At 41.3% G+C, this 23,773-nt stretch overlaps 1 protein-coding gene across 3 annotated transcripts in view; it reads right to left on the bottom strand.

Annotated features, from left to right (window-relative positions):
• Positions 1-23,773, bottom strand: part of ARHGEF28 (Rho guanine nucleotide exchange factor 28) — a 281,452-nt gene that overhangs the window by 59,908 nt on the left and 197,771 nt on the right. For all 3 annotated transcript variants that reach the window (XM_037032058.1, XM_037032059.1, XM_037032060.1), the window contains 10 exons: positions 18,847-18,970; positions 18,115-18,247; positions 11,662-11,717; positions 10,578-10,626; positions 8,558-8,702; positions 8,350-8,471; positions 6,994-7,134; positions 4,273-4,520; positions 2,902-3,024; positions 1,529-1,646 (listed from right to left, as the gene is read on the bottom strand). In XM_037032058.1, the coding sequence (XP_036887953.1) occupies positions 1,529-1,646; positions 2,902-3,024; positions 4,273-4,520; positions 6,994-7,134; positions 8,350-8,471; positions 8,558-8,702; positions 10,578-10,626; positions 11,662-11,717; positions 18,115-18,247; positions 18,847-18,970 (1,259 nt within the window). The remainder of the gene's footprint in view (positions 1-1,528; positions 1,647-2,901; positions 3,025-4,272; positions 4,521-6,993; positions 7,135-8,349; positions 8,472-8,557; positions 8,703-10,577; positions 10,627-11,661; positions 11,718-18,114; positions 18,248-18,846; positions 18,971-23,773) is intronic.

The raw sequence follows: 23,773 nt of genomic DNA, 5'->3' as shown, positions 1-23,773 counted from the left end.
TAATATGGTTTGAGAAGCACTACTGGGAATACTGTGAACCAATGTTCCCAGTAGCCATAGAGAACCGGCCATTGGTAGAGTCTGTCCTAAGGGGGTGGTGTCCACAGCCACTACAACAGCTGTGTACGAGGACCCAAATGTCTTCATTATCATCTGGCACACAGTAGGCGACTGTTGTTCACTCTACCATGAACCTGTCATGTCATGGAATGATTCTTGGAGCTGACCTAACACAACTGACAAACTTTAGTCTTTGAAGTAATGTGCTAAGTTTAAGAGAATATGAAAATAATACAAACTGAAAGGCTTGATTTTGTTTTCATTCTTTTCCTGAAAACAAAATTTGTGAGGCTTATCTCTGTATATTGTGCTTGTATTTCCTTTTATGCGATATCAGAAGGAGCAACAAGAATGGGACACAAGGAACATACGCTACTCACTCAGAGTCCTTCTCAGAAAAAGGATGTTAGAAGTTGACTTCCTTTAGAGCTGGCATATAAGATCTCATTGATCTTACCTGGCATCTGAATGAAAATGGTGTCTTTTTCATTATCTCTCGGCCAACTGATCATCATAAAGATAATGAAATCAGGTTCCACTTCCTGAGCACCTTGTTTATACCAGGCAATTTCTGCACCGGACATTTTCTGAGACAATCTCACTTAATCCTCACAATTCCACAAGATAAGGATTATTATTCTTCCATGGTTGTAGGGAAAACTGAGGCTCATTTAATTAACTTGTCCAACTAATAAACGGCAGAAACAAATATATGCAGCAGCAGTGCAAGTTTACACAATTCCAAACCCAAGTCCTTGTTAACATAACACACTACCCCCCAACGATAATGAACTTGAGATCAATAAGCTAGCTTGAGGAAGAGGCATTTTTATTTACATTTTTATATTCATTGCAGTGATATGTGTGTGTTTATTGATGGGCTATTCTATACCAGCCACCACAGCAGCCATTGAAGATCCGGTTGTGAATCAGACAGGGGCCTTCTACATCCCTCCGAGAGCTTACAGTATGGCCATGTGCACTAATGGCTCCTTAAAGGGTGCCTAGATGTTACCCCCTGGAACTTAATAAATTGGCAGGGTAAAAAACAGCTCCTTCATAAAGCACTGTCAGCCTAATAATTCATTGCTTTGGAGAGCTGACATTTGTTGATAGGATCGATCACATGTGTTTCATCAGGCTGCTGGGGAGGTAGTAAGAAGACAAGGATGAAGAGGTATTAAGAAGGTCTGGATATGAAGAAACTATAGAAGGGAAAGGCAAGGTCAAAGTCTTGAAGAAGCCTGACTGGTCTGAGCTGCTTGGAGGACTCCAGGCTCTTGGCCAAGCCCCATTACAAAAGATAACTTTTCAAAATAGATCTTAATTCCTAAGGCTTTAACAGTTTTTCCATAATGAAAATCTCTATGAATCAGAGGCCACAAGCATTTCTAGCCCTTTACTGCAGCTCAGGTGCGTTTCAAACCAACGGAAGAGGCAAACGTTTGCCCCAGAAGCCACCACTCACCTTTCGTGTACTGCAGTATCCTCTCCACCAGCACGGGGTACTTCGTGATGCGCTGCGTCACCAGCAGGATGCACTCTGGGATTCCTCGGCGTCGAGCCAAAAGATTACTATTTCGGAGCTTTAAAAACATAGATGCATTTTTTATATACACAAACTCCACGTGTATTTTCTTTATAGGAGTGAGTTTAGTAATACAAAGAATCTGTGACGACACCCCTCTAGTCAGACACAACACAACACACACTATCATTAATCAAAGCGACGCATGGTCATGACATTGTACCCTGTCACTGAGTTCAGTAACCCAGCTTTCCAAGATTTCAAGAAGTTTTACACCCCTCCGATGTATTTGTGGTTAATTCCAAAACTGAGTAAATTCCAACACTTGTAAGTGGTAGATTCATGAACAGCAAAACTTTCGGAAAATGCTTAGAAATCAAAGTCAGATTTTGAGTATGAGTTGGCAGTTAACTGCATTTTTCCAATGCCTCTTCCTTTCTGCGTGTTACTATTCATCATAGAACTTAAAGTTCCCTCTAATCAGGGCAACTTCTTCTCAAAAATCTCAAAGCATTATTTACATTTTCAATCCATGTATGTGGGGGGTGGTGAGGTGGGGAAAGGAGGTGAATCTGTTAGAATTGTTTAAATGGTAGATTAAAAAAATTTTAAATCCATGAAATGCTAAAATACAAATATCTTTAAAAAATAAGTAAGATGCAAAAAAGGGAAAGAGAATATTTAAGTTAAAAGATTTAAAAAGATATAACCCCCTTACATAATTGTGAACCTTGGACAGATCCTGATTTAAATAACTCAATTTTATGAAATAGTTGGGGAAATTGGCATACTGGCCAGCTGTTGAAAATATTAAAGAATTAGTGTTAACTCATCTAAGTGTGATAATGTTATAATTTTTAAAGAGATACACTGTTTAGAGATACATATGAAAGAATATGAGTCATGAATTTGCTTCAAACTAATCCTATGCAGGCGAATATGAGTCATGAATTTGCTTCAAACTAATCCTATGCAGGCGGAAGGATCCTGTCTCTATGTTTACTGATTCTTCTGATTTATAATTTTTCAGGGCATGAAATAGCTCCACATGATATCACAAAGGGGCTCCTAAATGTGGAAGACATGACTTCACAAATATAAGTATAAAAGAAAACAGTTTGGAAGAAATGTTTTACTAATACAGAAAGAAAGGACTTTCCATTTTGGCCACAAACTACTAGTATCTCCTTCTCCTTCCCCTGAAAAACAGCACCAGGACCTAGAAGTGAAACTTCCTTAGCTCACAGAAGAACTAAGCACGAGCCGTTGCCCCACCCCGGTTTACCGCCGTGCAACAGTTTGAAAATACTTGCCTTAATAAAATTCTGAAACTTCTTATTCTGCTGGAGTTCTTTAAATAGGCTAACAGCTTCTTTGTGATGGCTACAGAATTCTCCATATATTTTCTTCATTTTATTTGCATTTTCTTCTGAAAACTGAAAATAACATTGCAATGATGGTTTATAAATGGAGTCATTTCTAAACACTAAACGGAAAATTCACTTTTCATATATTTCTATACATTTTTTGCAAATAAAGAATAAACATCATGGTTTCCAAAGCTCAATGCTGATGAACGTATGTTAAGATAATTGCCTATTTATTAATCTACAAATAGACAATAATATCTGTATGCTCTGTCTATTAATGGGCCCACTTCTTAGCAATATTATGTTTTATAAAAGCACCTCATGTTATTTTTCTGGTCTTTTCATGGCATATGAGCAAATAAACTATTCACACTACAAAAAAAAGAACAAACATCATGGACCTTCTGAACACAATCACTTCCCTTCCCCAAATACCTTTCAAACTAAAATAGAAGGAAGTAATCAAGAGGCGAAGGGAAGACAGCAACCTAATATGATTATGCTATACTGAACTAATGCAATCATCAAATAGTCAAATGAAAGACATTTGATATATTTTATTCTTTTTTAGTGTCTGCAACTTTTTCATTTCAGTTTATAGTGTGAATACTTATACAGATTGAAGAACAGGTTACATGGGGACCCTTGGGGGTCCTTAGGAAGGGCGCTCTCTCTGGCTGGCGTTTACCCTGGCTGCCTGATCCTGTCCACGGCCTCAGCTCTCAGTCGGGAATTTGATCTCCATCAGCTCATCACAAACGGATCAAGAGGCAGGGAATCATTAGCCAAGATAAAAGAGAAAGATGAATAACTAAGATGCCAACGATAACTGATAGAGAGAAGAAGAGATGGGGGGTAGGTGTTTCAATAAACTCAGCCCATGGAAAACTCTCCGTCTCCCAGGCATGGACTCAGGGCCGCAATGATAACAGGTCTGCGCCACTCCTGAAAGGAGCCCATGTTTGTCTCACAGATGTTGGTAAGGCGATCACTGCCCACAGGGAGCAGTCATTATCGGAGAGCCATCACCATAAGAAATGTAAGTGGAACTTTTTTAAGAGGATTTCTTTTTGGCTGTGACTGCTGGTTTCTGTAGTGACAGGGCGATGGTCCAGTTACGGGCTGTGACACAGCAGAGCCAGCTGACGACCAGTGAAAGCTCTCGGGTGTCAGCTGTGCAAACCAACATCAATTAAGGAAAACCAATCCAAACCATCTGTCAATCAAAAAGAAATCAATTCCGGTTCTCCATAAGCTTTAACACTAGAGAGAGCCTGCACACCTTTCGGTTTTCGAGGTGAGGACCTCTCTTACCTGTTGTACCAGAACATCTCCAATTCGGCTAATGACAAAATTCCTGTCGCTGTCAGCACAGGACTCCTGCCTCCGCTCCTTCATGCTATAGAAGAAATGCCTATGAATCTCGAGTAACTCGTCCAAACAGGGGAAGATTTTATCCACAGTGCTGTGGTCGAGCTGCAGCTCCTCTTTCATGCCTTTCCTGAAGATCTCCGACATGATGAGCAGGGTCTGGATGTGATGCATTTCTGTTTGCATTAGCTCTGAAACGTGAGCAGAAACACGCTTTTAAACACAACGATCCCTGCTGACCTACATCAGTAGCTAAACACTACAGGTTGCACAAATTAAACAGAGGAAATGTTTAAACATAACCTCCTCCCACTATAAAAGCATCAATTAAACATTAATGTAAGCTTAAACTAGTTGACGTTTTTTTCCAGATACGAGGATGCATATAAGTTAAGCCCAGTACGGAAGAACCCGATGCACTGGGAATTCTCGCAACACAACTAGCTGGCATCTCTGTGCAGCTCCAGCCGGGAACCAGGTCTTACTCTCCCTTGAGGGTTCTACACAATAAAACTTAGTTTGTTCGGGTGTTTCTGTTTTCCTTGTGGGGCTTTTGTGTGTTTGTTTTATTTTTTAATTTTTTGCATTGAGTAGGAATACAATTAACTTGGTGAATTAAACACAATAAAGTTCCTCAAAGCAGACAGTGGTAGGTAGGTCCTTCCTATTCCAGGATCTGTGTCTAAAATCCCACTATCTCCAGGCGAAAACAATGTCTTGTGATCAAGGGACATCTTCAACGAAGTAAGAAGACAGCCCATAGACTGGGAGAAAATACTTACAAATCATACACCTAGTAAGGGACTTATGTCCAGAATATATTAAGAACCCTCACAACAACAACAGAAACCCACTTCAAAAATAGGCAAAAAAAAAACCAGGCAAAATGTCTGAACAGGTCTTTCGTCAAAGAGATATACTAGTGGCCAATAACTATGTCCTAGCTATCAAGGAAATGCAACAAAAACCAAAGAGGGACCCCACTTCACACACCCTAGGATAACTGTATTAAAAAGATGGACAGTGAGGAAGCGCCGGTGAGGTGAAGATGTGGAGAGTCAGAGCCCATACACTGCCCGTGGGTATGTAAAATGGCACGGCTGCTCTGGAAAATAGCCTGGCAGTGCCTCCAAAGTTAACACATGACCCCCGACGTGGAAACAGCCCCAAATACCCATCAACTAATGACTGGATGAACAGAATGTGATACATTTACATGAAGAAATATTTAGCTATAAAAAAGAACAGAGACTGATACACACTACAGCATGAAAGAAACTTGAAAACCTGATGCTAAGCGAAAACAGTCAGTCACAAAGAACCTGGCGGTGTATGACGCCATTTGTACATAACACGTCCGGAGCAAGCAGAGCCATAGAAACAGACAGTTGTTTCGCGGTTGCCAGGGGCTGCAGGGAGGGGAGACGGGAGTGACTGCTAGCGGATGCAGCTCTCTTCTCGGAGTGACAAAAATGCTCTGGAGTTAGACGGCATCTGAGGGCTGCACAACTTTTTGAGTATACTAAAAACCATCCGATTCACTATAAAGGGGGAAACTTAATGGTGCGTGAATTAAATCTCAATTTCCAAAATGCCATATTTGCATTCAGGCATACTTGTTTTATTGTGCATGTATGACAGATTGAAGGCATGACTCTCCACCCGCAAAAAAAAAAAAAAAAGCATGAGTCACTTCATTGTGATACACGCTTTCTTTGTGAGGGTCGGGGACAGAACCGGACATATCCAAGGTCTGTCTATACACAAGATATGTTAAAACTAAGAGCTAGTCTTTTTTTTTAAAGATCATATTTATTAATCCTTAGAGGGGAAGGGAAGGAGAGAGGGAGAGAAATATCAATGTTATGGTTGCCTCTCGTGTACCCCTGCTGGGAACTGGCCTGCAACCCAGGCATGTGCCCTGACTGGGAATCGAACTGCGATAGTATGGTTCGTAGGCCCGCGCACAATCCACTGAGCTATGCCAGCCAGGGCCCCTAAGAGCTAGTCTTATCTTTCAAATAGGATGTCTTCTTGGAACCACTATTTAACATCTACTTTGCACTTGAAAATTTTTTAAACTTCATTTTTTCCCAACTAGTGCATGATGGAACTTCCCCGGATGCAGACTGCCTCCACCCCACATAGCACGAAGTGGCAACAGGCACCGGAGTTGACTCCACATGCAGGAGTGCAGCTTCCGGCACACACGTTCCTGACCCAGGTGCTGCCAGCCCCGCTGCCGTCTACATGAGCTGCCCCCTCTGGTGTATGCCGACCACCTACAGGTCATTTATGCATCAGCCCCGTCCATCCTACACTAACCCATGTGAAACTTTACTGTGACTTGTTTAATGGCAGAGCTGGAAGTGTATAGGTCACACCTAAGAACACTTAAAAAGGGTACAAGAAATAAAATCTGCTTCGTACCAGGTACATACAGTGCCTCACTTCATTCTCACAACATTTTAAACACAAGTATCATTATCCCCACTTTACAGAGGGAGAAACTGAGGTCCGGGTGGATTAAACAACTTGTCTGAGGTCAAGTCACTAGAAAATGGCAGAAGTGGGATTTGAACCCACGTCTGAATGTTTTAGATTCTAGGTTTCTTCCTCTATAGGGCACTGCTTCATTCCAAGGAGCATATCTGAAAAACTTACCAAAAATGACATCCTGTCTTTTGATGACATCCTTGTCCTGCCTACTGCAAAACGAGGGGTCCACCACAAGACTCCAAGATTCTGCTTCGAACTCCTGGGCATCACTGCTGAGGTCACTCCACAGAGAAGAATCCATGACATCTAAAGTGTTTTTAGAAAAGTACGAAGTAGAGTAACACGTAAAACACAGACAGACCTACACAAGTCCCCATGTTTATGGATTCATCACACTAAGTAAACGTCCTATGGACATCAAAACAACTAAGCCAAAGCTGAAAGATATGAAGCTGAAACATCTGAAAACCAAGACTGCACTCATTGAAGCAAAAGAAAATCAGATATTGATACAGTGATTGTGTATATGCCAAAAAAAAAGACATTTGAAGATTCTTTTGTTTGTTTGTTTTGGCTTGCTCTGTTTTAGTTTTACTTTTGGTCACCTTTAGAGTCTACAATGTGCTTACAGAATCTCAATCACACTGATTTCTTTTGCCCCGGGCTAATTTGCACTCTTTACTCAAATCTGAATTTTGTGCTTGTCCACTTGATTTGCTCTGTACTTGGCTTGCTGTCCTCAATATAAACAGGAAGCACAGTGAGGACTCAAGTCACATGTGAGTACAGACTTTTCTGATGGAATTTGACAACACGCACACACTCACACAACACACACCCTTTGGGAAAACTAAATTCTATTTTTCCCAAAAGCACTACTGAGAATGATTCCAGCTCAGAGCAATAAAAATGATACGACAATAAATATAAAGGGTTAAGTGCAAAATAAAGAAAAGACATTCGTGGGGCAAAGTTCACTCCTTTCTCTTGTCACTGTTCTCCTTTCATTCAGTTTCTTCCACTTATTGATACAGCTTGGATACAACAAGCAATTCCCCAGATTAAGTCCTAGCCTACAGAATATGCTCTTTAAAAATGCTTTTATTCCCCTAGAAGTAGGAGGCAATGGATGGGGATAAATATCTCAGAGTTCCAAGTAGGTCCTCTTTTAACTAACTGAAATATATATTTTTAATATGTAATCCTATTTCAATTCATTAGCAGCTATAAAGCTTTTTGAAAGAATAACAAACATATTGTGCATGTTATTCTCTTCATTATGCTTATGACATGTGGCCATTAAAAAACATCGTATTTCCTTGGTCACTCCATGGAAGTCTTCATTGGGCTATATTTTCATTTTTTTTTAAATCAGAAGAAGCCATACCAAAGAGACACAATGAACCAGAATTCTTTTTAAAAGAACAAAGAATATTTTTCGATCTTATATCCTTCAGACAACTTTCCTTTTGACAAATGCTCACGGAAACACAAGTACATGCAAGCACATCTTTTTCTCACCTTCCATTAAGAAGGAATCCGTGGAGGGAGACGAGCCCATGGACTGTAAAAGCTCATCAGAATGAGACCTGTTTCTCCAGGGGTTCCCATCAGTCTCAGCCTCCGAGGGTGCCCCTGACCTCCTGAAGTTGGAGGGAGGGGAGGGGGAGAGTTAGCCTACAGCGAGTGGCTCTGAGATGTGAGGATGTGAAACAGTGCTGAGCCTTACCTGTCCAAGGTGGCACCCGGAACGCTTCTGGACAACGAATGGACCTGCCCCACAGCGTCCTTCCTCCCGGGGGGCAATCCAATCGGCATGGAGGAAGAAGGGTGCAAGGAGAGACCAGGCAGTGGGATGTCTCTAAACGAAGAATCTGGAAATCAGAATGGATGCTTCATGCGTTTTCATAGATGGCAGTAATCACAGCAAGTACAGGTAGTCGCCTACAAGCCAGAAAGCTGAACACTCAAATGGCCTCTTCTAGTGTACCACACACTCAACCCTGAAGCCGGTCTCCCTGCCACATCCCAACTCGTGCTTCAAACGTCCCTTCATTCCACACCCTCTTCTGAGAGCCAGGCTGCAGGCCTACTCCAGCACGTCCACTTGGGGACTGAGGGTGGCTGGGGTTACACACACACAAACAAGCAAATGGAACCGGGAAACACTGGGATGGATTTCTCATAAAGCACTGCTTGCACTCCTTACAGCTGGCTTCACACAGGTGCAACGTGTTATTAGCACCACAGCTACAGTGCATATTGTGTGTATAAACACACACACGCACACGCAGAGCATGTCAATGGATTGGAATGATGCTGGGGAGTCTGTTTCCTTATGGTCTAAGAATGTCAGGCAAATAAAACCTTCAAGCCAAGCTGGGCTCTCTCTCTCACATACTGAAAACTAAATGGTGCTTCGGTACCTCTTTGGCCAGCTCTAAAATCCGATGGGCATCAATGCATCTACATTTGGTGTGTACTATCAGTAACTCCCAGAAAATCCTTCTGTCCTATTATGTGGAAATGCTTACATGGAACTCCATGACACTACTAGGAATTCGACGTGTATGCTTTAACTGTGTTCTCATGACTCCCAAGTAAAGACAGGCAGTAAATGGAATTTTATTAATTCTAGAATGCTTTTATTTTCATGTTTAACCTGATGAAACTGAGAAATACCTTACAACTGAGGTCAAAGGGACTCCTGGTGCCAGAGCCGGGGGGGTCACATTTGTAGGCGCCGCATGAGCTCAGTCATGTGCAGCGTCATGCCCAGCCCCCTCACCAGGAGTCCGCACACCTCATAGTCCTCTAGTCCAAGTGCTTCCAAAACCACTGGTCATACTTTGTTACAGCTTTGGAACGAAAAGGACCACAAACTTAAAATGCCTGCCACGAGGCAAACAACATAATTTGACCCAGAAGAAACTGCAAAATCTCTCACGACAAATCAAAGGATTTCGAACCAGGACTGGTTCTTGCATGCAATGTAAAGACCTGTCAGAGGCTGCAATTATGTTCTTGAGAAATGTTTTAACTTCAGCCACATGTAACTCAAGAAAAAACAGAGCCACAAAATCTAGCAATGTGCAAACAAAACCTGGACATGCCCTGAAACCCACTGCCACTCCAGAGGAGCTAATGATCTCAGAGCCTCAAGCACAACTAGTGCCAGGTTCTCATGAAAATGGACAACAGGGAATGATGATCCATGGATTCCAAACTTGAAGATTTTCCCTCCAACTTTGTTATTGTTAAGAAGTGTGTGCTATGTACTTGTGTGGATAAATATGTGCTACTGCTAGAAAAACATAAAATAATGTACATTCCATGTAGTGTTTCTTTTTTTCCCTAAAAGGTCATTAAATCAGTAACATGTATTATACTGGATCACATGCTGGAATTGAGGCAAATTCATAATACCCCCTCCATATAGTACTCCTGAATATAAAAGATCATAACTACTATGCTGTATACCTGAAACTAACAGAGAATAATAATAAATGTAAATTGTAATTGAAAATTTACAAAAAGATCACACAGTAATACAGTACCAGGGCTATTAGGTTGCCACAGAAGTTTATGCCATTTCTGACCGCTTTGCATAACTAATAATTATACCAAGTATACGTTACGAAAGAAGAAACAATTGGGCAAAGGAGAAAACAAGAGGAGGGGGTATTTTACATTGGAAAATCTGGGGTATGTATGAAACTGAGAAAGTTCTTGATTTCCACATCACTTACTTCCAAGGATGGTCTGCTGTTTGTTCTTGTTATATTTCTCTTGGAATTTCTGGTAAAGAACGTCAGAAACACATAAAATAAGATCAAAGCTCCAATGGATTACAAGAATGCCCACACCGTACACAGAATAGGACTCTTATCTACATCATTTTCACTGCTATTTCATTTCAAAAAGGAATTCAAAGCAAAAGACATTAAATTCAACAGAGAAAAATGTTGTAATAATGACATGCACAAGTCACAACAAACGTGTGTCTCCCAAACACACGTCTCATGAATGGCCCAGCTTATTGGAAGCCTGGAGGAACCAGAAATCTCTAGCCTGTGAGCCCAGACGCTGGCTGAAGGGGAGCTCCTACTCACTCTGCCTTTCCCTGCTGGTGTCTCTCCACTCCTGGCTCCTCCTCCTGCTTAGAGGACACAGCTCTGAGCATTGAGACGTTACCCTCTGCTCTGTGACCTTCTGTGACTTGATGCAGTGTGTGCTGCGGCTGAGGGTCATCATGCCCACTCACATGCATTTCTCACATGTCTTTAGAGTGGGAAGGAAAGGAACAGAAGGGCAGATGCCTTCATCCCTCAGCCCACCCCCAAACACAGAGAACTCTCCTCCAGTCCCGTGAGCCTCCCAGTACAATCCCGGGACCAGCAGTGTCTCCAAGGAGCTTGTTAAACATGCAGATTCTTGGGCCTTGCCCAGATCTACCGGATCAGAAATTCTGGAAATGGAGCCCAGAAATCTGCGTGTTAACAAGTCCTGCAGGTGATTCTGATGTTTTCTGATGTTTGAGCATTACTGCTCTGGACCTCACTTACATAAGCTGAGGGGGTTGAACTGATAAACCAAGTAGGTTCCAACAGAAAGGCTGACCCACCCATGCTGCATGACACAGGTGGCCAGCCTGGCGCTCTCCCTCTGGTTCTGAGAGCACACAGGTCAGGGAATAACTATACACTGAGAGCAGGTGTTATTTTATTGCTACGGTGATTGTTTTAGAAACAAATCTAGACACTAACAGGGGAGTAACAACCTAAACAACTAAGTTAGACAGAAACATGTATATTCACAAATGACAGAAGTTACCTTGGGACACAGAGGCACGGCATCTTTACAACCTTTGTGCACATTTGCATTACAGTCTGGAACAAAAGGAAAAGAGAGAAAAGCACCCATCTTATTCAAGTTACTCAGGAATGAGTAAGACTACATCAAGGTTTCTACTGGCCATTATAAAAACAGTGCATTCACATAAAAATATTTAGACAAATTAAAGAAAAGATATGAAATTAAATGTAGCCCCACCACTCAAGCACAAGTACACTGTTAATAGTTAAATTTCCTTGGAGACATTGCTCCCTTCTCGCACAGGAAGCTATCAATGATGACACCTGGAATTAAGCATGACGTACACCTCTGTGTCTGCCTGCGAACTCATTTACTACGACATGCTGGATTGTAAGGATTTCTGACATCTGGCTGGCAGCAGCTGCCACTCCCAGGCAAAATGCCTATGGAAGTAGAAAGAAAGAACAACTCACAACTCTGCTGAAAAAATATATATCCGGTTCCAACTGAAATTCTTGGTATAGGTAGCCAAGTTAAAAGGGAAGAGTTAGCGGCTTGCTTGTGTTTTACTTCATGAAACCATGTGGCCTGGTCTCACTGAGAAGTAAGGGAACACTCGGCCTGCCCCTTTCTGCCACTGGCTCAGAGACCTAAGTTGTCGTCACAGAAAACTGCCCCTCCATGTGGAATGCTGTCTGCAGGCTGCGTCTTCTTGCCCTCATTCCCCTCCCACTCACCAGGACCACCCTGCCCCATGCTGTGCGTGAATGGAGGAATCTTTGGCTTATCAGAAGCCTCATTAGAAAGAATTCTTCCACCGGAGTCGACAGTCCCATTTAGGTCCATCAAAGCCAAACTAAAAGAAGTGCCCCTTGAGCTAGCCAGTGGTTCAATTGGTTGGAGCACTGTCCAAGCACCAAAAGGTTGTGAGTTTGATTCCTGGTCAGGGCACACACCTAGGTTGTGGGTTCAGTCCCTGGAACGGGATGCACATGGAGGCAATGAATCAATGTTGCAAATCAATTTTTTAAAAGAGGGAGGGGGGAGGGAGGGAGGGAGGGAAGGAAGGAAGGAAGCAAGGAAGGAGCCCATAAGCCCCTGTGCACAGAGCTAAACCCAACCCCCCTCCCACCTGTAGGTCTGCAGAGGACTTTTGGCTAACACCTCAATGACCCAGGAGCAGAGCCCAGGCTGACCCACAAACTGGTCCTGCTGGCAAACATGGAAATTGGATAGCTCTCTTCTCATTCCTGAACAAGCAAATAAATAAAGAAAAAAAGGATCTATGAGCTATCACAGAACAAAGTTATACTGTAAACAAACCAGCAGGGTGAGCTGCAGAATACTATTAAATCCAGAAATAGAGAAAAATGTAGGTATTTTAAATGCATTCTCCCAAAGAGACACAAAATACACATAGGACAGAACCAAAGGATGTGAGAACAGGCCAATGAGATGAGAGGGAAACCGAGTTCTGCAAGATGAGAGAGGGCTGGCCACAGGGAAGGAGAAAGGTCAAAAGCAGAACTTAAACCCAAGTGTGAAGAATCGATGTGACAAAAACATCAAAGCAGCACTTTGAAATTAAACTTGAAAGATTTCCTCCAGAATGTGGAGAAAAGGGTGTAATTATAAAATAAAAGGTGCCATACAAAATAGACAGATAACAGAGCTCACACTTCTTCCAGGATAAAATCTGAAAAATTAGATCAGAAGCAATAGTCAAAGTGACAACTGACAGGAACATTTTTAAAGCTAACAAAGAACCTCCTCCCCCAAAAGCAGATCAAAAGATCTTGCTATTTCCTAGAAAAAAAATAATTAAATGACACCTATTCTATAAAAATGATATCCATATGATTAAAAAATTAAAAGTCCTCAAGCAGACAAAGCAGGCTAGCAACAAAGGAATAGGTCAGGCAGGCCCAGACTTTTCTACCCTAATACTAAGTGCTCAGACAGAACGGACCAGGCTTGACGGCATCAAGAGGAAAACTTTTGGCCCAAAAACATACCCAGATACATTGATTTTCTGGTGTGAGAAGGGCAAAATATACCCTTAGATACACAAGGTTTCAAAAAACAGACCACTCCAATAACCTTCTTTAAAAAGGTATTAAGGTATTAAGAGCAGAATAAAAATTAAGGGTTCAGAAATAAATCAGTTTTTTTAAAAAAGGAGAAAAAAATGAGCACTAGAACCAGCTAAACAAAGAACCATATCTTAAAATTATGAGTAGAGACACAGAGTTGAATACAAATATCAAATTATTCTTGCAATAGTAAGCTACTTTTGAATTATTATACATATAATATGAAAATAATAATTTAATGATTAATTTAGTACACTGACAGAGGCTAGGGGAAAAAAAGGGTAACTATAAGGGAAACAGAAGAGTATGTAAGTACAAGCCTTACAGAGCCTTAAAGTTATTATTAATAGATAATAAAAGAGCATATCATCTTGCCCAACCTCTAAAGGAGAGAAAAGCAAATAGCCAAACCAGACATCAAGGAAAATAGCATAGAACTATAGAATATGATAGCTATAAAATTAAATGTAAATTAGAAGAAAATCATTTACAACAAACATTCTCAGTTACATTACAAAGTACCTATAACCTAAATTGAAAACACACCAAATCGTAAACAAAGAATTAGTTCAGGGAAACACAAAGAAAAGGAAAGCAAGAGGAATATTAATTATGAACAAAGTAAAATTCAGTGCAAAAGGCATTTAATGGCATTATAAGGGTAATTTTATGTTGATGAAAGTTAACATGCAATGAAGGTGTGATCTGCGAGCTCAGTGCACCAAATAATGCAACATCCAAATATAAGCAGTGCAATCTATTTATAAACAAACAAAATCTCATAGAAATACAACTTCAGTGAAAAACTAGCAACTCCAGCTTTAACAAAAAAAAATACAGACACCAGGAATTTGAATATTTACATAATGTTCTGTTTCATATCACGTTTTTAAGATTAGAAATATTCACTTTCACAATTAGAAACAAAAATACATCCCTGAAAAAGGACCATTTATTAAAATAAGCAGAGATGGGACATGCCATGTTCTCTTATCCAATGTGAAAAAAAATTAATGTTGATATCAAGTTTAAAGCAAAGGGATTAGCCAAAGAGTGCACACGCATGACCCATGGGCAAGGACAACAGGGTGGGGTTATCAGAGGTGGCAGGGGCTGAGTGGAGGGGGCCAAGGGGGAAAAATGGGACAACTGTAATACCATAAACAATAAAATATAATTTATTTTTAAATATGAAGTTTAAAACTCCAAACACTCTCCTGCCCCCCAAACTGTAAATCTTAAAACTTCTTCTACAAAAAACTATGGTTTAAAGAGAAAATCAAATGTATATTCACACTGATTCTAGAACTTAATCTAAAGCAATAATCAAAGATGTGGACAGTTATTTATGCAAAAGAATTCTCATTGCAACATTATACTGGGAGAAACTCAAATGTATATTAAGTGAAAATTAAACATGATAGCATCATCAAATAAAACACAGGGTAACAAGTTGGCTTTTTTTATTAGAAGGAACTCCTTCAAAACATTAACAGCAATATTCTCTAAGTGGTAAAATTTGGGGTAATTTTAAGGTTTTCCTTAAACCTGTATCTTCTATGAATTAATTCTATTCCATTTTTAAAAAGTTAATGGCTACTTTAAAAAATAAACATATCCTATGCACTTTCAGCAATTTCCATCTTCCGTGACCAACTCAGTATAAACCAACCTATTCTGTATTACAGAACTTTCCTTTTCAGTGACCCTCGACTCCCTGTGCTGTTAACTACATGTGAGTATCTAACTATATATTATTAATTACATATTTAACTACAGATGGTGTCCAAGGGCCCAGCTTGATGACAGCTGCTGTAGGGGATGTAAAAGAACTGCATGATGATAGTCCCTAAAGAATCTAAAGTTTATTTTAGTAGTTGCAAGCAAAAAAGGCTGTGCATAACCCAGTATGAAACAGAATAGAAAAAGTAGGTCATTAACATCATGGGCAGGGATTTAGGACCCACAGTCAGGGAAGACCCCCCAAAAGGAGAAATGTGGACTAAAGCAGAAAAGAAAAATGAAAAGAAGGGAGACTGTTATCTAAGCAAAGGAACAGAGGCAGGAAAAGCCACGCTCGAGGACAGCAGGCCCCGCACACCCTCTGGTTCTAATGTGGAAAAGGGAACTAACCAGAGGACCAGTCAGCAGGACACAGACGGAGAAGCAAATGCACCTGAAGAGCCTGGCTCAGTCCAGTAAACACAAACGAGAGAAGCGCTGAAGACTACGTGGGCTGATGAAAGTGGTGTGTCACAAGACTGACGTGGTAAGTGTATTTGGAATACAATTTAAGTGAAAATACTTGGAGAGACAAACTACTACAATCTGCACCAGAGCAGTTCCAGGGAGACAGGAACCGCACGAGTAACCAAACAACATCGATGGGGGCTCCAAAAGCAAGAGGAGCCATGGTTGCCCAAGGTCTGAGCAGGTACCGTGAGTGCGGCAAGAAGGGCAACCTCTCGCACATGCATTTGGAGGCGGGTTTTGGCAGCACTGCTCTGAGAGGCACGAACTCTCTGGGTGATGCTGCCCACAGAGAGGGACACTGAGCCAGAGTGACTGGGACCATCCTGGTTGGTCATCCCTGTGATTCTTCCATATTCTCCAAAGTACCACAAATGACACGACTGCTCAGCTTCTCTAGGCAACTGGAAATACTGAAGTAGAAGGTGAGAGATAGAGGGTTAGAGTTAGGGCTTTTTTTTAAGTAGTTACGGCAGAGGCCAAAGTGCAGATGGTTAAGGAAGAAGTGGCAGAGGCAGGCATTAGCGCCGTGAGTGGAGAACACCCCACTGAAGGGGTGTGTCTTAAAATGAGGGGAGAGGAAGGTCACAGATGGAACTGGGGGAACTCCCAGTTGCAGGGATTTAGCCAGAAATGATCCATAACGATGCTTACAGCAAATCTTTGAGAAGTCAAGTCTCCAAGAAAAGCAAAGTTCGAGCACGCATAGAGTTAGTGTTATTAAAGACAGGGTCAACTGTTAGAAGAAAAATGCAATGTGCCTTTAATGCCACATGTGGGTTGTATTGTCATGAGATGTACAACTATCAATATGTTCAATTTTAACTGAATCATTTCCTATCAATTTAAAGAGAAGTTTACATGGAACCTTCCCCTGCTCTTCTTTTCCCTTTGTACCCCCATCACATCCCCAGTTGGCCCCCCAATTCTGGCCACCAACAAATACCATCGAAGGCATTTCACCTGCCTGGGCCTGAATTCTTTTGCTCTGAATTATTCTTCCACTCCACAAACAGTTACGAAGCCCCTGCTATGCACAAGGCATTGGTCTGGGCACTGAGATACAGCAGAGAACAAAATCAACAGACAAAACCCCAAGCCTCATAGAATGTACAGTCTGGTGAAGGAGACAGACAATAAAATCAATACATAAAATGTACAGTAAGTTAATGGTGTTAAATGCCATGGGGCGGGGAGCAGGAAAGGGGGACAGAATGGGGCAAGCACAGGATGGTCAGGACAGGCCTGACCGAGCAGCTATTACCTGAGCGGACCTGAAGGAGGGGAGGGGCGATCCTTACAGCTCTGGGGCGGGGAGCACTGCAGACAGAAGGAACAGCCAGCAAAGGGCCTATGGAAAGAGCATGCCTGACACGTCTGAAGGACAGCAAAGAACTCCCAGGGCCAGAGCTGAGGGAGCAAGGGGGAGAAAAGACAAGGGGACAGGTGGTGGGGGCCTCACAACCACTGGCAGAGCACTAGCTTTTATTCAGGAGGGGGGGATGGTAAGAAGCCCCTGGAGGTTTTGGAACACAGGGTCACGTGCCTTTGCAAGCTCACTCAGGCCGACGCTTTGAGAACAGACTCGGGGAAAAAGCACAGGGAAGGGAAACGAATTACAAACTACTGAAACACTGGCTTTGGGTGAGGATGATAACAGTGCCGGGAGTGAGAAGCGGCTGGCTTTTCTCCGTATTTCCAAGACAGAGCCAACAAGACTGCTGCAGAACTGGATGTTGGATGTGAGAAAGAGGCACACAGAAATCTTCCAAGACTTTTGACCGCAGTGCCTGGCTGGAATGATGAGCACATCATTAAAGAGGAAAGTTGGCTTATAGGTGGGCATGGGATGGGGAGGACAGAGCTCCGATTTAGACATGTAACATCTGAGAACTTTCTAGACACCCATGTGGAGACTTTAAGTTGGCAGTGAGGTGCACAAGCCTGGGTTCTGCGGGGGTTGTGGATGAAAAGTTCTGACTTGAACCACCACGTGTCAGTGCTTGGCAAGTTGTGCAGCCCCCCCAGACAAAAGTCCACGAGAACATGCTGAGCAATGACCCTATTCTTACGGACCTCACTGGCTGTGGAGGCAAAGACGACACACACACACGGCCCAAGAACTTACAGGAACACTGAAGCGACTCTTTCCCCAGGAGCGTTTTATCACAAACCAAACACTGTAGAACCCCAGAGAATGTTCCAGGGACAAACTGATGTCGACTCAGTTTCTCCTTGTCTTTGGCATCCTTGCTTTTTGTCTTCAGACAGATCCATAGCAGAAAAACAGGGAAAAATGAGAAAAGAGAAATGCTGAGAGCCAACCCATCATAGAAAAGTCATACAAACAAAGTCTCCACATTTTCTATCAGAGCAGAAGGACTGTACACCAAAGGGCGCAATGACGCCAACACGTAACATCACTCAGATGCAGTTGTCTCTGCCGATGGCAGCCCAGCAGTTTTCCACCCGTGCGCCATAAGAATTTTTAAAACATGTGATACCTGACTGTTTAGTCAGGGGCTCTGAGCTCGTTTCGCTTAGACCATCAAATTAAAAAATGACAGCAGCCAACACAACAATAGCCATCCATTGTGAGTGAATCAAAATCATACCTGTTTTTGTCCGAGCAGCAAAAAGACATATTTTGGGTGTGCTGCAAAGTTTTAGTAATTAGTATGTATGCCACGAGATGAAAAAAGTTGAAAATTGCTGACAATATTCCATAAAAACATAAAGGTTTTCAAATACGGACATTTAGAGTCCGAGTGAGCGACTCCAGAGGAGGAGGGGAGACCACACTGACGGCTGAGAAACGGGGCCCCTACGTCATGGCTGACGGGCACGAACCCATGGCTACCTTAGATTTATTCCGGGGGCTCGTCATCCTGTTCATGATGAAGCTGAAAGTTCGGCTCACTTTGTACTTCTCAGAATCTGATTTGGCAGGGATGATATATTTATCCCATTCTTCTTCTGGAATTCTACAAAAACAGAATCTGTTATCCTGTTTTCTAGGACTTATTCAAGTTGTGTACACACATATACGCACATTTTAATATATGATTTATGCATGTATATTTATACGTACATTTATACATATATATTTACACACATTTTTCAGGTTTTAATGGTTATTCTAAGATAAAGATAGAAGCTATTAAAAATACATCTTCTAGATGGATAGGCAGTTAGATAAAGCAATTATCTCACAATTTCAACAATTACAAAACCTAAGGGGTAGAGACAGGCACTCAGTATATATATTTTCAACTTTTCTGTACACTTTTAAATGTTTCAACATAAAATATTAGAGAAATAAAGGACAACCTGAACTTATAATTTAATTCTGCAAACACTCATCTCCCTGTTTACTATACTAATAGAATTTTCCTCAGGCGAAGAAAAGCCAAATAACCAACAACATAAAACTGGATTTTATTTATTTTTAGAACATAGAGATAATGCTCAGCAGACACATATTTCCTTTGCAGCACAGTCCGAGAAGCAGGTGGTCTGCCTCTCCATTCAGTCCCCCCACTCAATTGGGCTATTTGCAATCCGAAGCTCTCTGGGTTGTAAAGGAGAGAAGACTTGGACAATCCCTGCAAATAAGAGGCAAGATAAAAGCAATTGTGCCCAAACCATGAATACACTGATCATTTCTTCTTCCCCAATCCATATAATAATTCTCTAAGAAAAAAAAGTAACTCCTGGTTATGAAAAGTTGTATTTCCCCCTGAAACTCCCAGCCTCACAGGAGAGTTCACTAGAGAGATCCACAGGGTCCTAGAATGTACACAAACCCACCCACTCAGGAATCAGCACCACAAGGGCCCAATTTGCTTGTGGGTAGCAGGGGAAGTGACTGAAAGCCAGCCAAGAGCCAAGCAAGTGACACTGTTCCCTCTCCGACCCCCCACAACATACAGCACCACAACCCAGTGATATGGGTTGCCCCACCCTGGAAAATCCCTAAGGCTCCACCCCTTACTATGTAGCAGGCCTGCTGAGACAAAAAAAAAATATATGGTCCAAATGAAAGAATAGATCAAAGCTCCAAAAACAGAACTAAAGGATGAAGAGATAGCCAGCCTATCAGATGCACAGTTCAAAACACTGGTAATCAGGATGCTCACGGAAATGCTTGAGTGTGGTGGCAAAACAGAAGAGGTGAAGGCTATGCAAGGTGAAAAATGCACAGGGTACTGACAGTGATGGGAAGGAAACTGGTACTCAAATCAACAATTTGGAGCAAAAAGAAGAAAGGAACATTTAACCAGAGCAGAATAAAGAAACAAGGATCAAAAAAATGAGGAGAGGCTTAGGAACCTCCAGGACAACTTTAAATGTTCTAAAATCCAGATTAGGGGTGCCAGAAGGAGAAAAGGAAGAGCAAGAAACTGAAAACTTATTTAAACAAATAATGAAGAAGAACTTCCCCAGTCTGGAAAAGGGAAATAGACTTCCAGGAAGTCCAAGAAGTTCAGAGAGTCCCAAAGAAGTTGGACCCAAGGAAGCACACACCAAAGTACATCATAATTACATTACTCAAGATTAAAGATAAGGAGAGAACCTTAAAAGCAGCAAGAGAAAATGAGAGTTTCCTACAAAGGAGTTCCCTTGAGATTGTCAGCTGATTTCTCAAACAGCAACAACAACAACAACAACAAACTATGCACGCAAGAAGGAACTGGCAAGAAGTATTCAAAGTTATGAAAGGCAAATACCTACATCCAAGATTGCTCTATCCAGCAAAGCTATCATTTAGAATGGAAGGGAAGATAAAGTGCTTCCCAGATAAGGTCAAGTTAAAGGAGTTCATCATCACCAAGCTCTCATTACAGGTAATGTTAAAGGGACTTATCTAAGAAAAAGAAGATGATCAAAAATATGAATACTAAAATGACAACAAACTCACAACTATAAACAACTGAACCTAAAAAAGAAAACACAAAAAAACTAAGCAAACAACTAGAACAGGAACAGAATCACAGAAATGGAGATCACATAGAGGATTATCAGCGGGGAGAGGGGTAAAAGGTACAGGGTATAAGAAGCATAAATGGTAGGTACAAAATAGACAGGGGGGATTAAGAATAGCGTGGGAAATGGAGAAGCCAAATAGCTTATACGTGTGATCCATGCACATGAACTACGGTGGGTGAATGCTGGTAGGAGTGGGGTACAGAGTGGAGAGGAATAAAGAGGAGGGGGAAAAGGGGTGACGGTAATAGCATAATCAATAAAATATATATTTAAATTGAAATAAAAAGAAGTGAATGTATCCTATAACTACCAAGAGTAACAAAAAGGAACTCAGACCCTCTTATTTCCTTTCTATTTCCACAGCCACCTCCTTAGGTAACTGACCGATTAATAGAATCTTATGTCCTTAGCATCCTAAGTTTCAAAACTCATGGCATAATATTCAACAGGCTCACTTTGATACTGGACAAAACACATTTGAGTAACAAAAGGCGCCACTAAATGTCTAAGAGAACAGCAGCAGGCTGAGGAGAGGAAACCTCCAAATTAAAGGACAGTTAGGTCCATGTGGATTTGAGGTCAAGAAGTCTTGTTCCCTACTTCCCAGCAAGAACACAACTAAACTCTCTCAAATAAAAGAAAATTATTCATTCAACTCTACTCCAAATTCCTACAGAAGACAATATCAAGAACAATGTTTCAGTTTTGATTTAAAATGTGTATATACACCACAATTTACTATGTATCCTATATACTTCTACAAAAGTACACAAAATTAGCCCTGGCTGGTGTTGCTCAGTGGACTGAGTTCCAGCCTGCAAACTAAAGGGTCCCCGGTTCAATTCCCAGTCAGGGCACATGCCTGGGTTGCAGGCCAGGTCCCCAGTAGGGGGCATATGAGAGGCAACCACACATTGATTTTTCTCTCCCTCTCTTTTTCCTTCTCTTCCCCTCTCTCTAAAAATAAATAAAATCTCTTTACATAAAATTATAGAACTAACTTTTAAGTTCAATGGCTGATAAGATCTGAGACATGGTAATATGAACAAAAAATACTGAAACACTAGATATTAAATCAGAATAACCATCCACCCTGGTGGGAATGTGAATATCACGGACTTGGTCCAGTGTCACACTGTGAAAATGGGTAACACAGTGTAACTTTTGGACAAAGGTAGGTTGGTTGATTCCATGTTGCAAATGCAATTTAACTGTGTGGTATTAACCTATATGACAAGTAGGTACTGTAGTGAAGAACTGAGAAGAGAAAAATCCCCAACTGATGACATAACAGAATTTAAATAGCTTTTTACCTTATAAGAATTTGGAAAAAAATTAATTTAAACTCCAGAACAAGAATACCTAAGCTCTAATCATTTTGATGACCAATGGAATCACCCACAGGAAAGTTTTACAAGCCCCATTCTTCAGAGACACTTTTGGTGTTGCCTTTTTAATAGGGAAAACGATATTTAAAATATCTTAAGAATATATATCCTCAATATCCTAATCCTTAAATTATTATATCTATAACCTACTTTTTAAAAAATACTGGGCATCTAAATGTTAAAAAAAGTTCTCACTATCCAAATTGAAAACTGACATAATGAGACTTCTTTGAAGACTCGGCTGCTCAAAATATCTTTTAGTAGAAGATGACAGATGTAGTAAATGTAAGACAGATGGTGCCATACAATATGGGGGTCGTGCCCCATGATGTGTAAGAAGCTGGAAGAGGCAGCACATCCACGCTGCAGAAATGAGCCTGCAAGTTCTGGAGTGAGCACCCCTTTTACCTGGCTGCATTCCTTTCCAGAAACCAAGTGATTAATGTAAATAAAAATTCCAATGCAGGTGGACCCTCAAGTAAATAGGTACAATACGACCAAAGCTAAGCATGGGTATGGCCAGGGCTCTTCCCGGCATATCCAGGAAAACATGAGGAATAGAAGAGGTGAGGGGAATGACCTCCTCGCCTAGACACACACGAGGGTGTGACTGATGCAGACCAAGGGAGACTAAGGAATAGGGGGGAAAGCCCAGAATGACAGAAAATGTAAAATAAGAGAGAAAAGGACAGTCCCTACACATCTCACTGAAGTTAAAGCATTTTGTAGATTCACATCTAACATACACATTATGACTGTTTTTCCAGCCCTCAGTCCCTCTCCTAATGGGAAATACATATTTTTGTATTTAACAAAGATCTTTACCACCAGCCCATGGTTTCACCAACTGCGAGGAAGGTGGCAGAGAGAGAGGACGCTCAGCAAAATGATGGCTGGGGTAATGAACAAGTCCCAGAATTAGTTAGTAAACTGCTTAAATGAAATAATAAATGTAAGCAGCTCAAAACATCGCAGACCTCATAAACCCGCCAGCAGCTCCTGCTGCTCCTGCCATCCTGTCACCATCACAGCGTCATCGCAAACCTCCTGTTCTTAAAGGAACGTCCTAGTCTTACTCTGGTGTTTGCACCTCAAAGTGTCTATTCCAGTCTCAAAGTATAAGAAGAAACAAAAGGACGCTTCTCCTTGTTAATACTTTTCCTTTTTCAAGAAATAGAAGACGTTTAATTTATAAAAGAAGAGTCCAATGTTATCAGAAGGAACAGGCAGAGGACAGGAAACAAGCACTTACAGGTTAAAAATATGCTTATGAAATGAAACAGTCAACTTTTTTACAAAACCTTCTGGAATTTGGAAAACAAAAACCACAGACAAGGAAAATATGACCGACATTATTTTACATAGGCAATATTCAATGAGCTATTTATTGATTATTTAATTAAATTTATT

This window comes from Sturnira hondurensis, unplaced genomic scaffold, assembly GCF_014824575.4.
Source record: "Sturnira hondurensis isolate 20B ecotype Veracruz unplaced genomic scaffold, ASM1482457v3 Scaffold0021354, whole genome shotgun sequence".
NCBI classification, from domain to species: domain Eukaryota; kingdom Metazoa; phylum Chordata; class Mammalia; order Chiroptera; family Phyllostomidae; genus Sturnira; species Sturnira hondurensis.
This window is presented reverse-complemented; position numbering and strand designations above follow the sequence as displayed.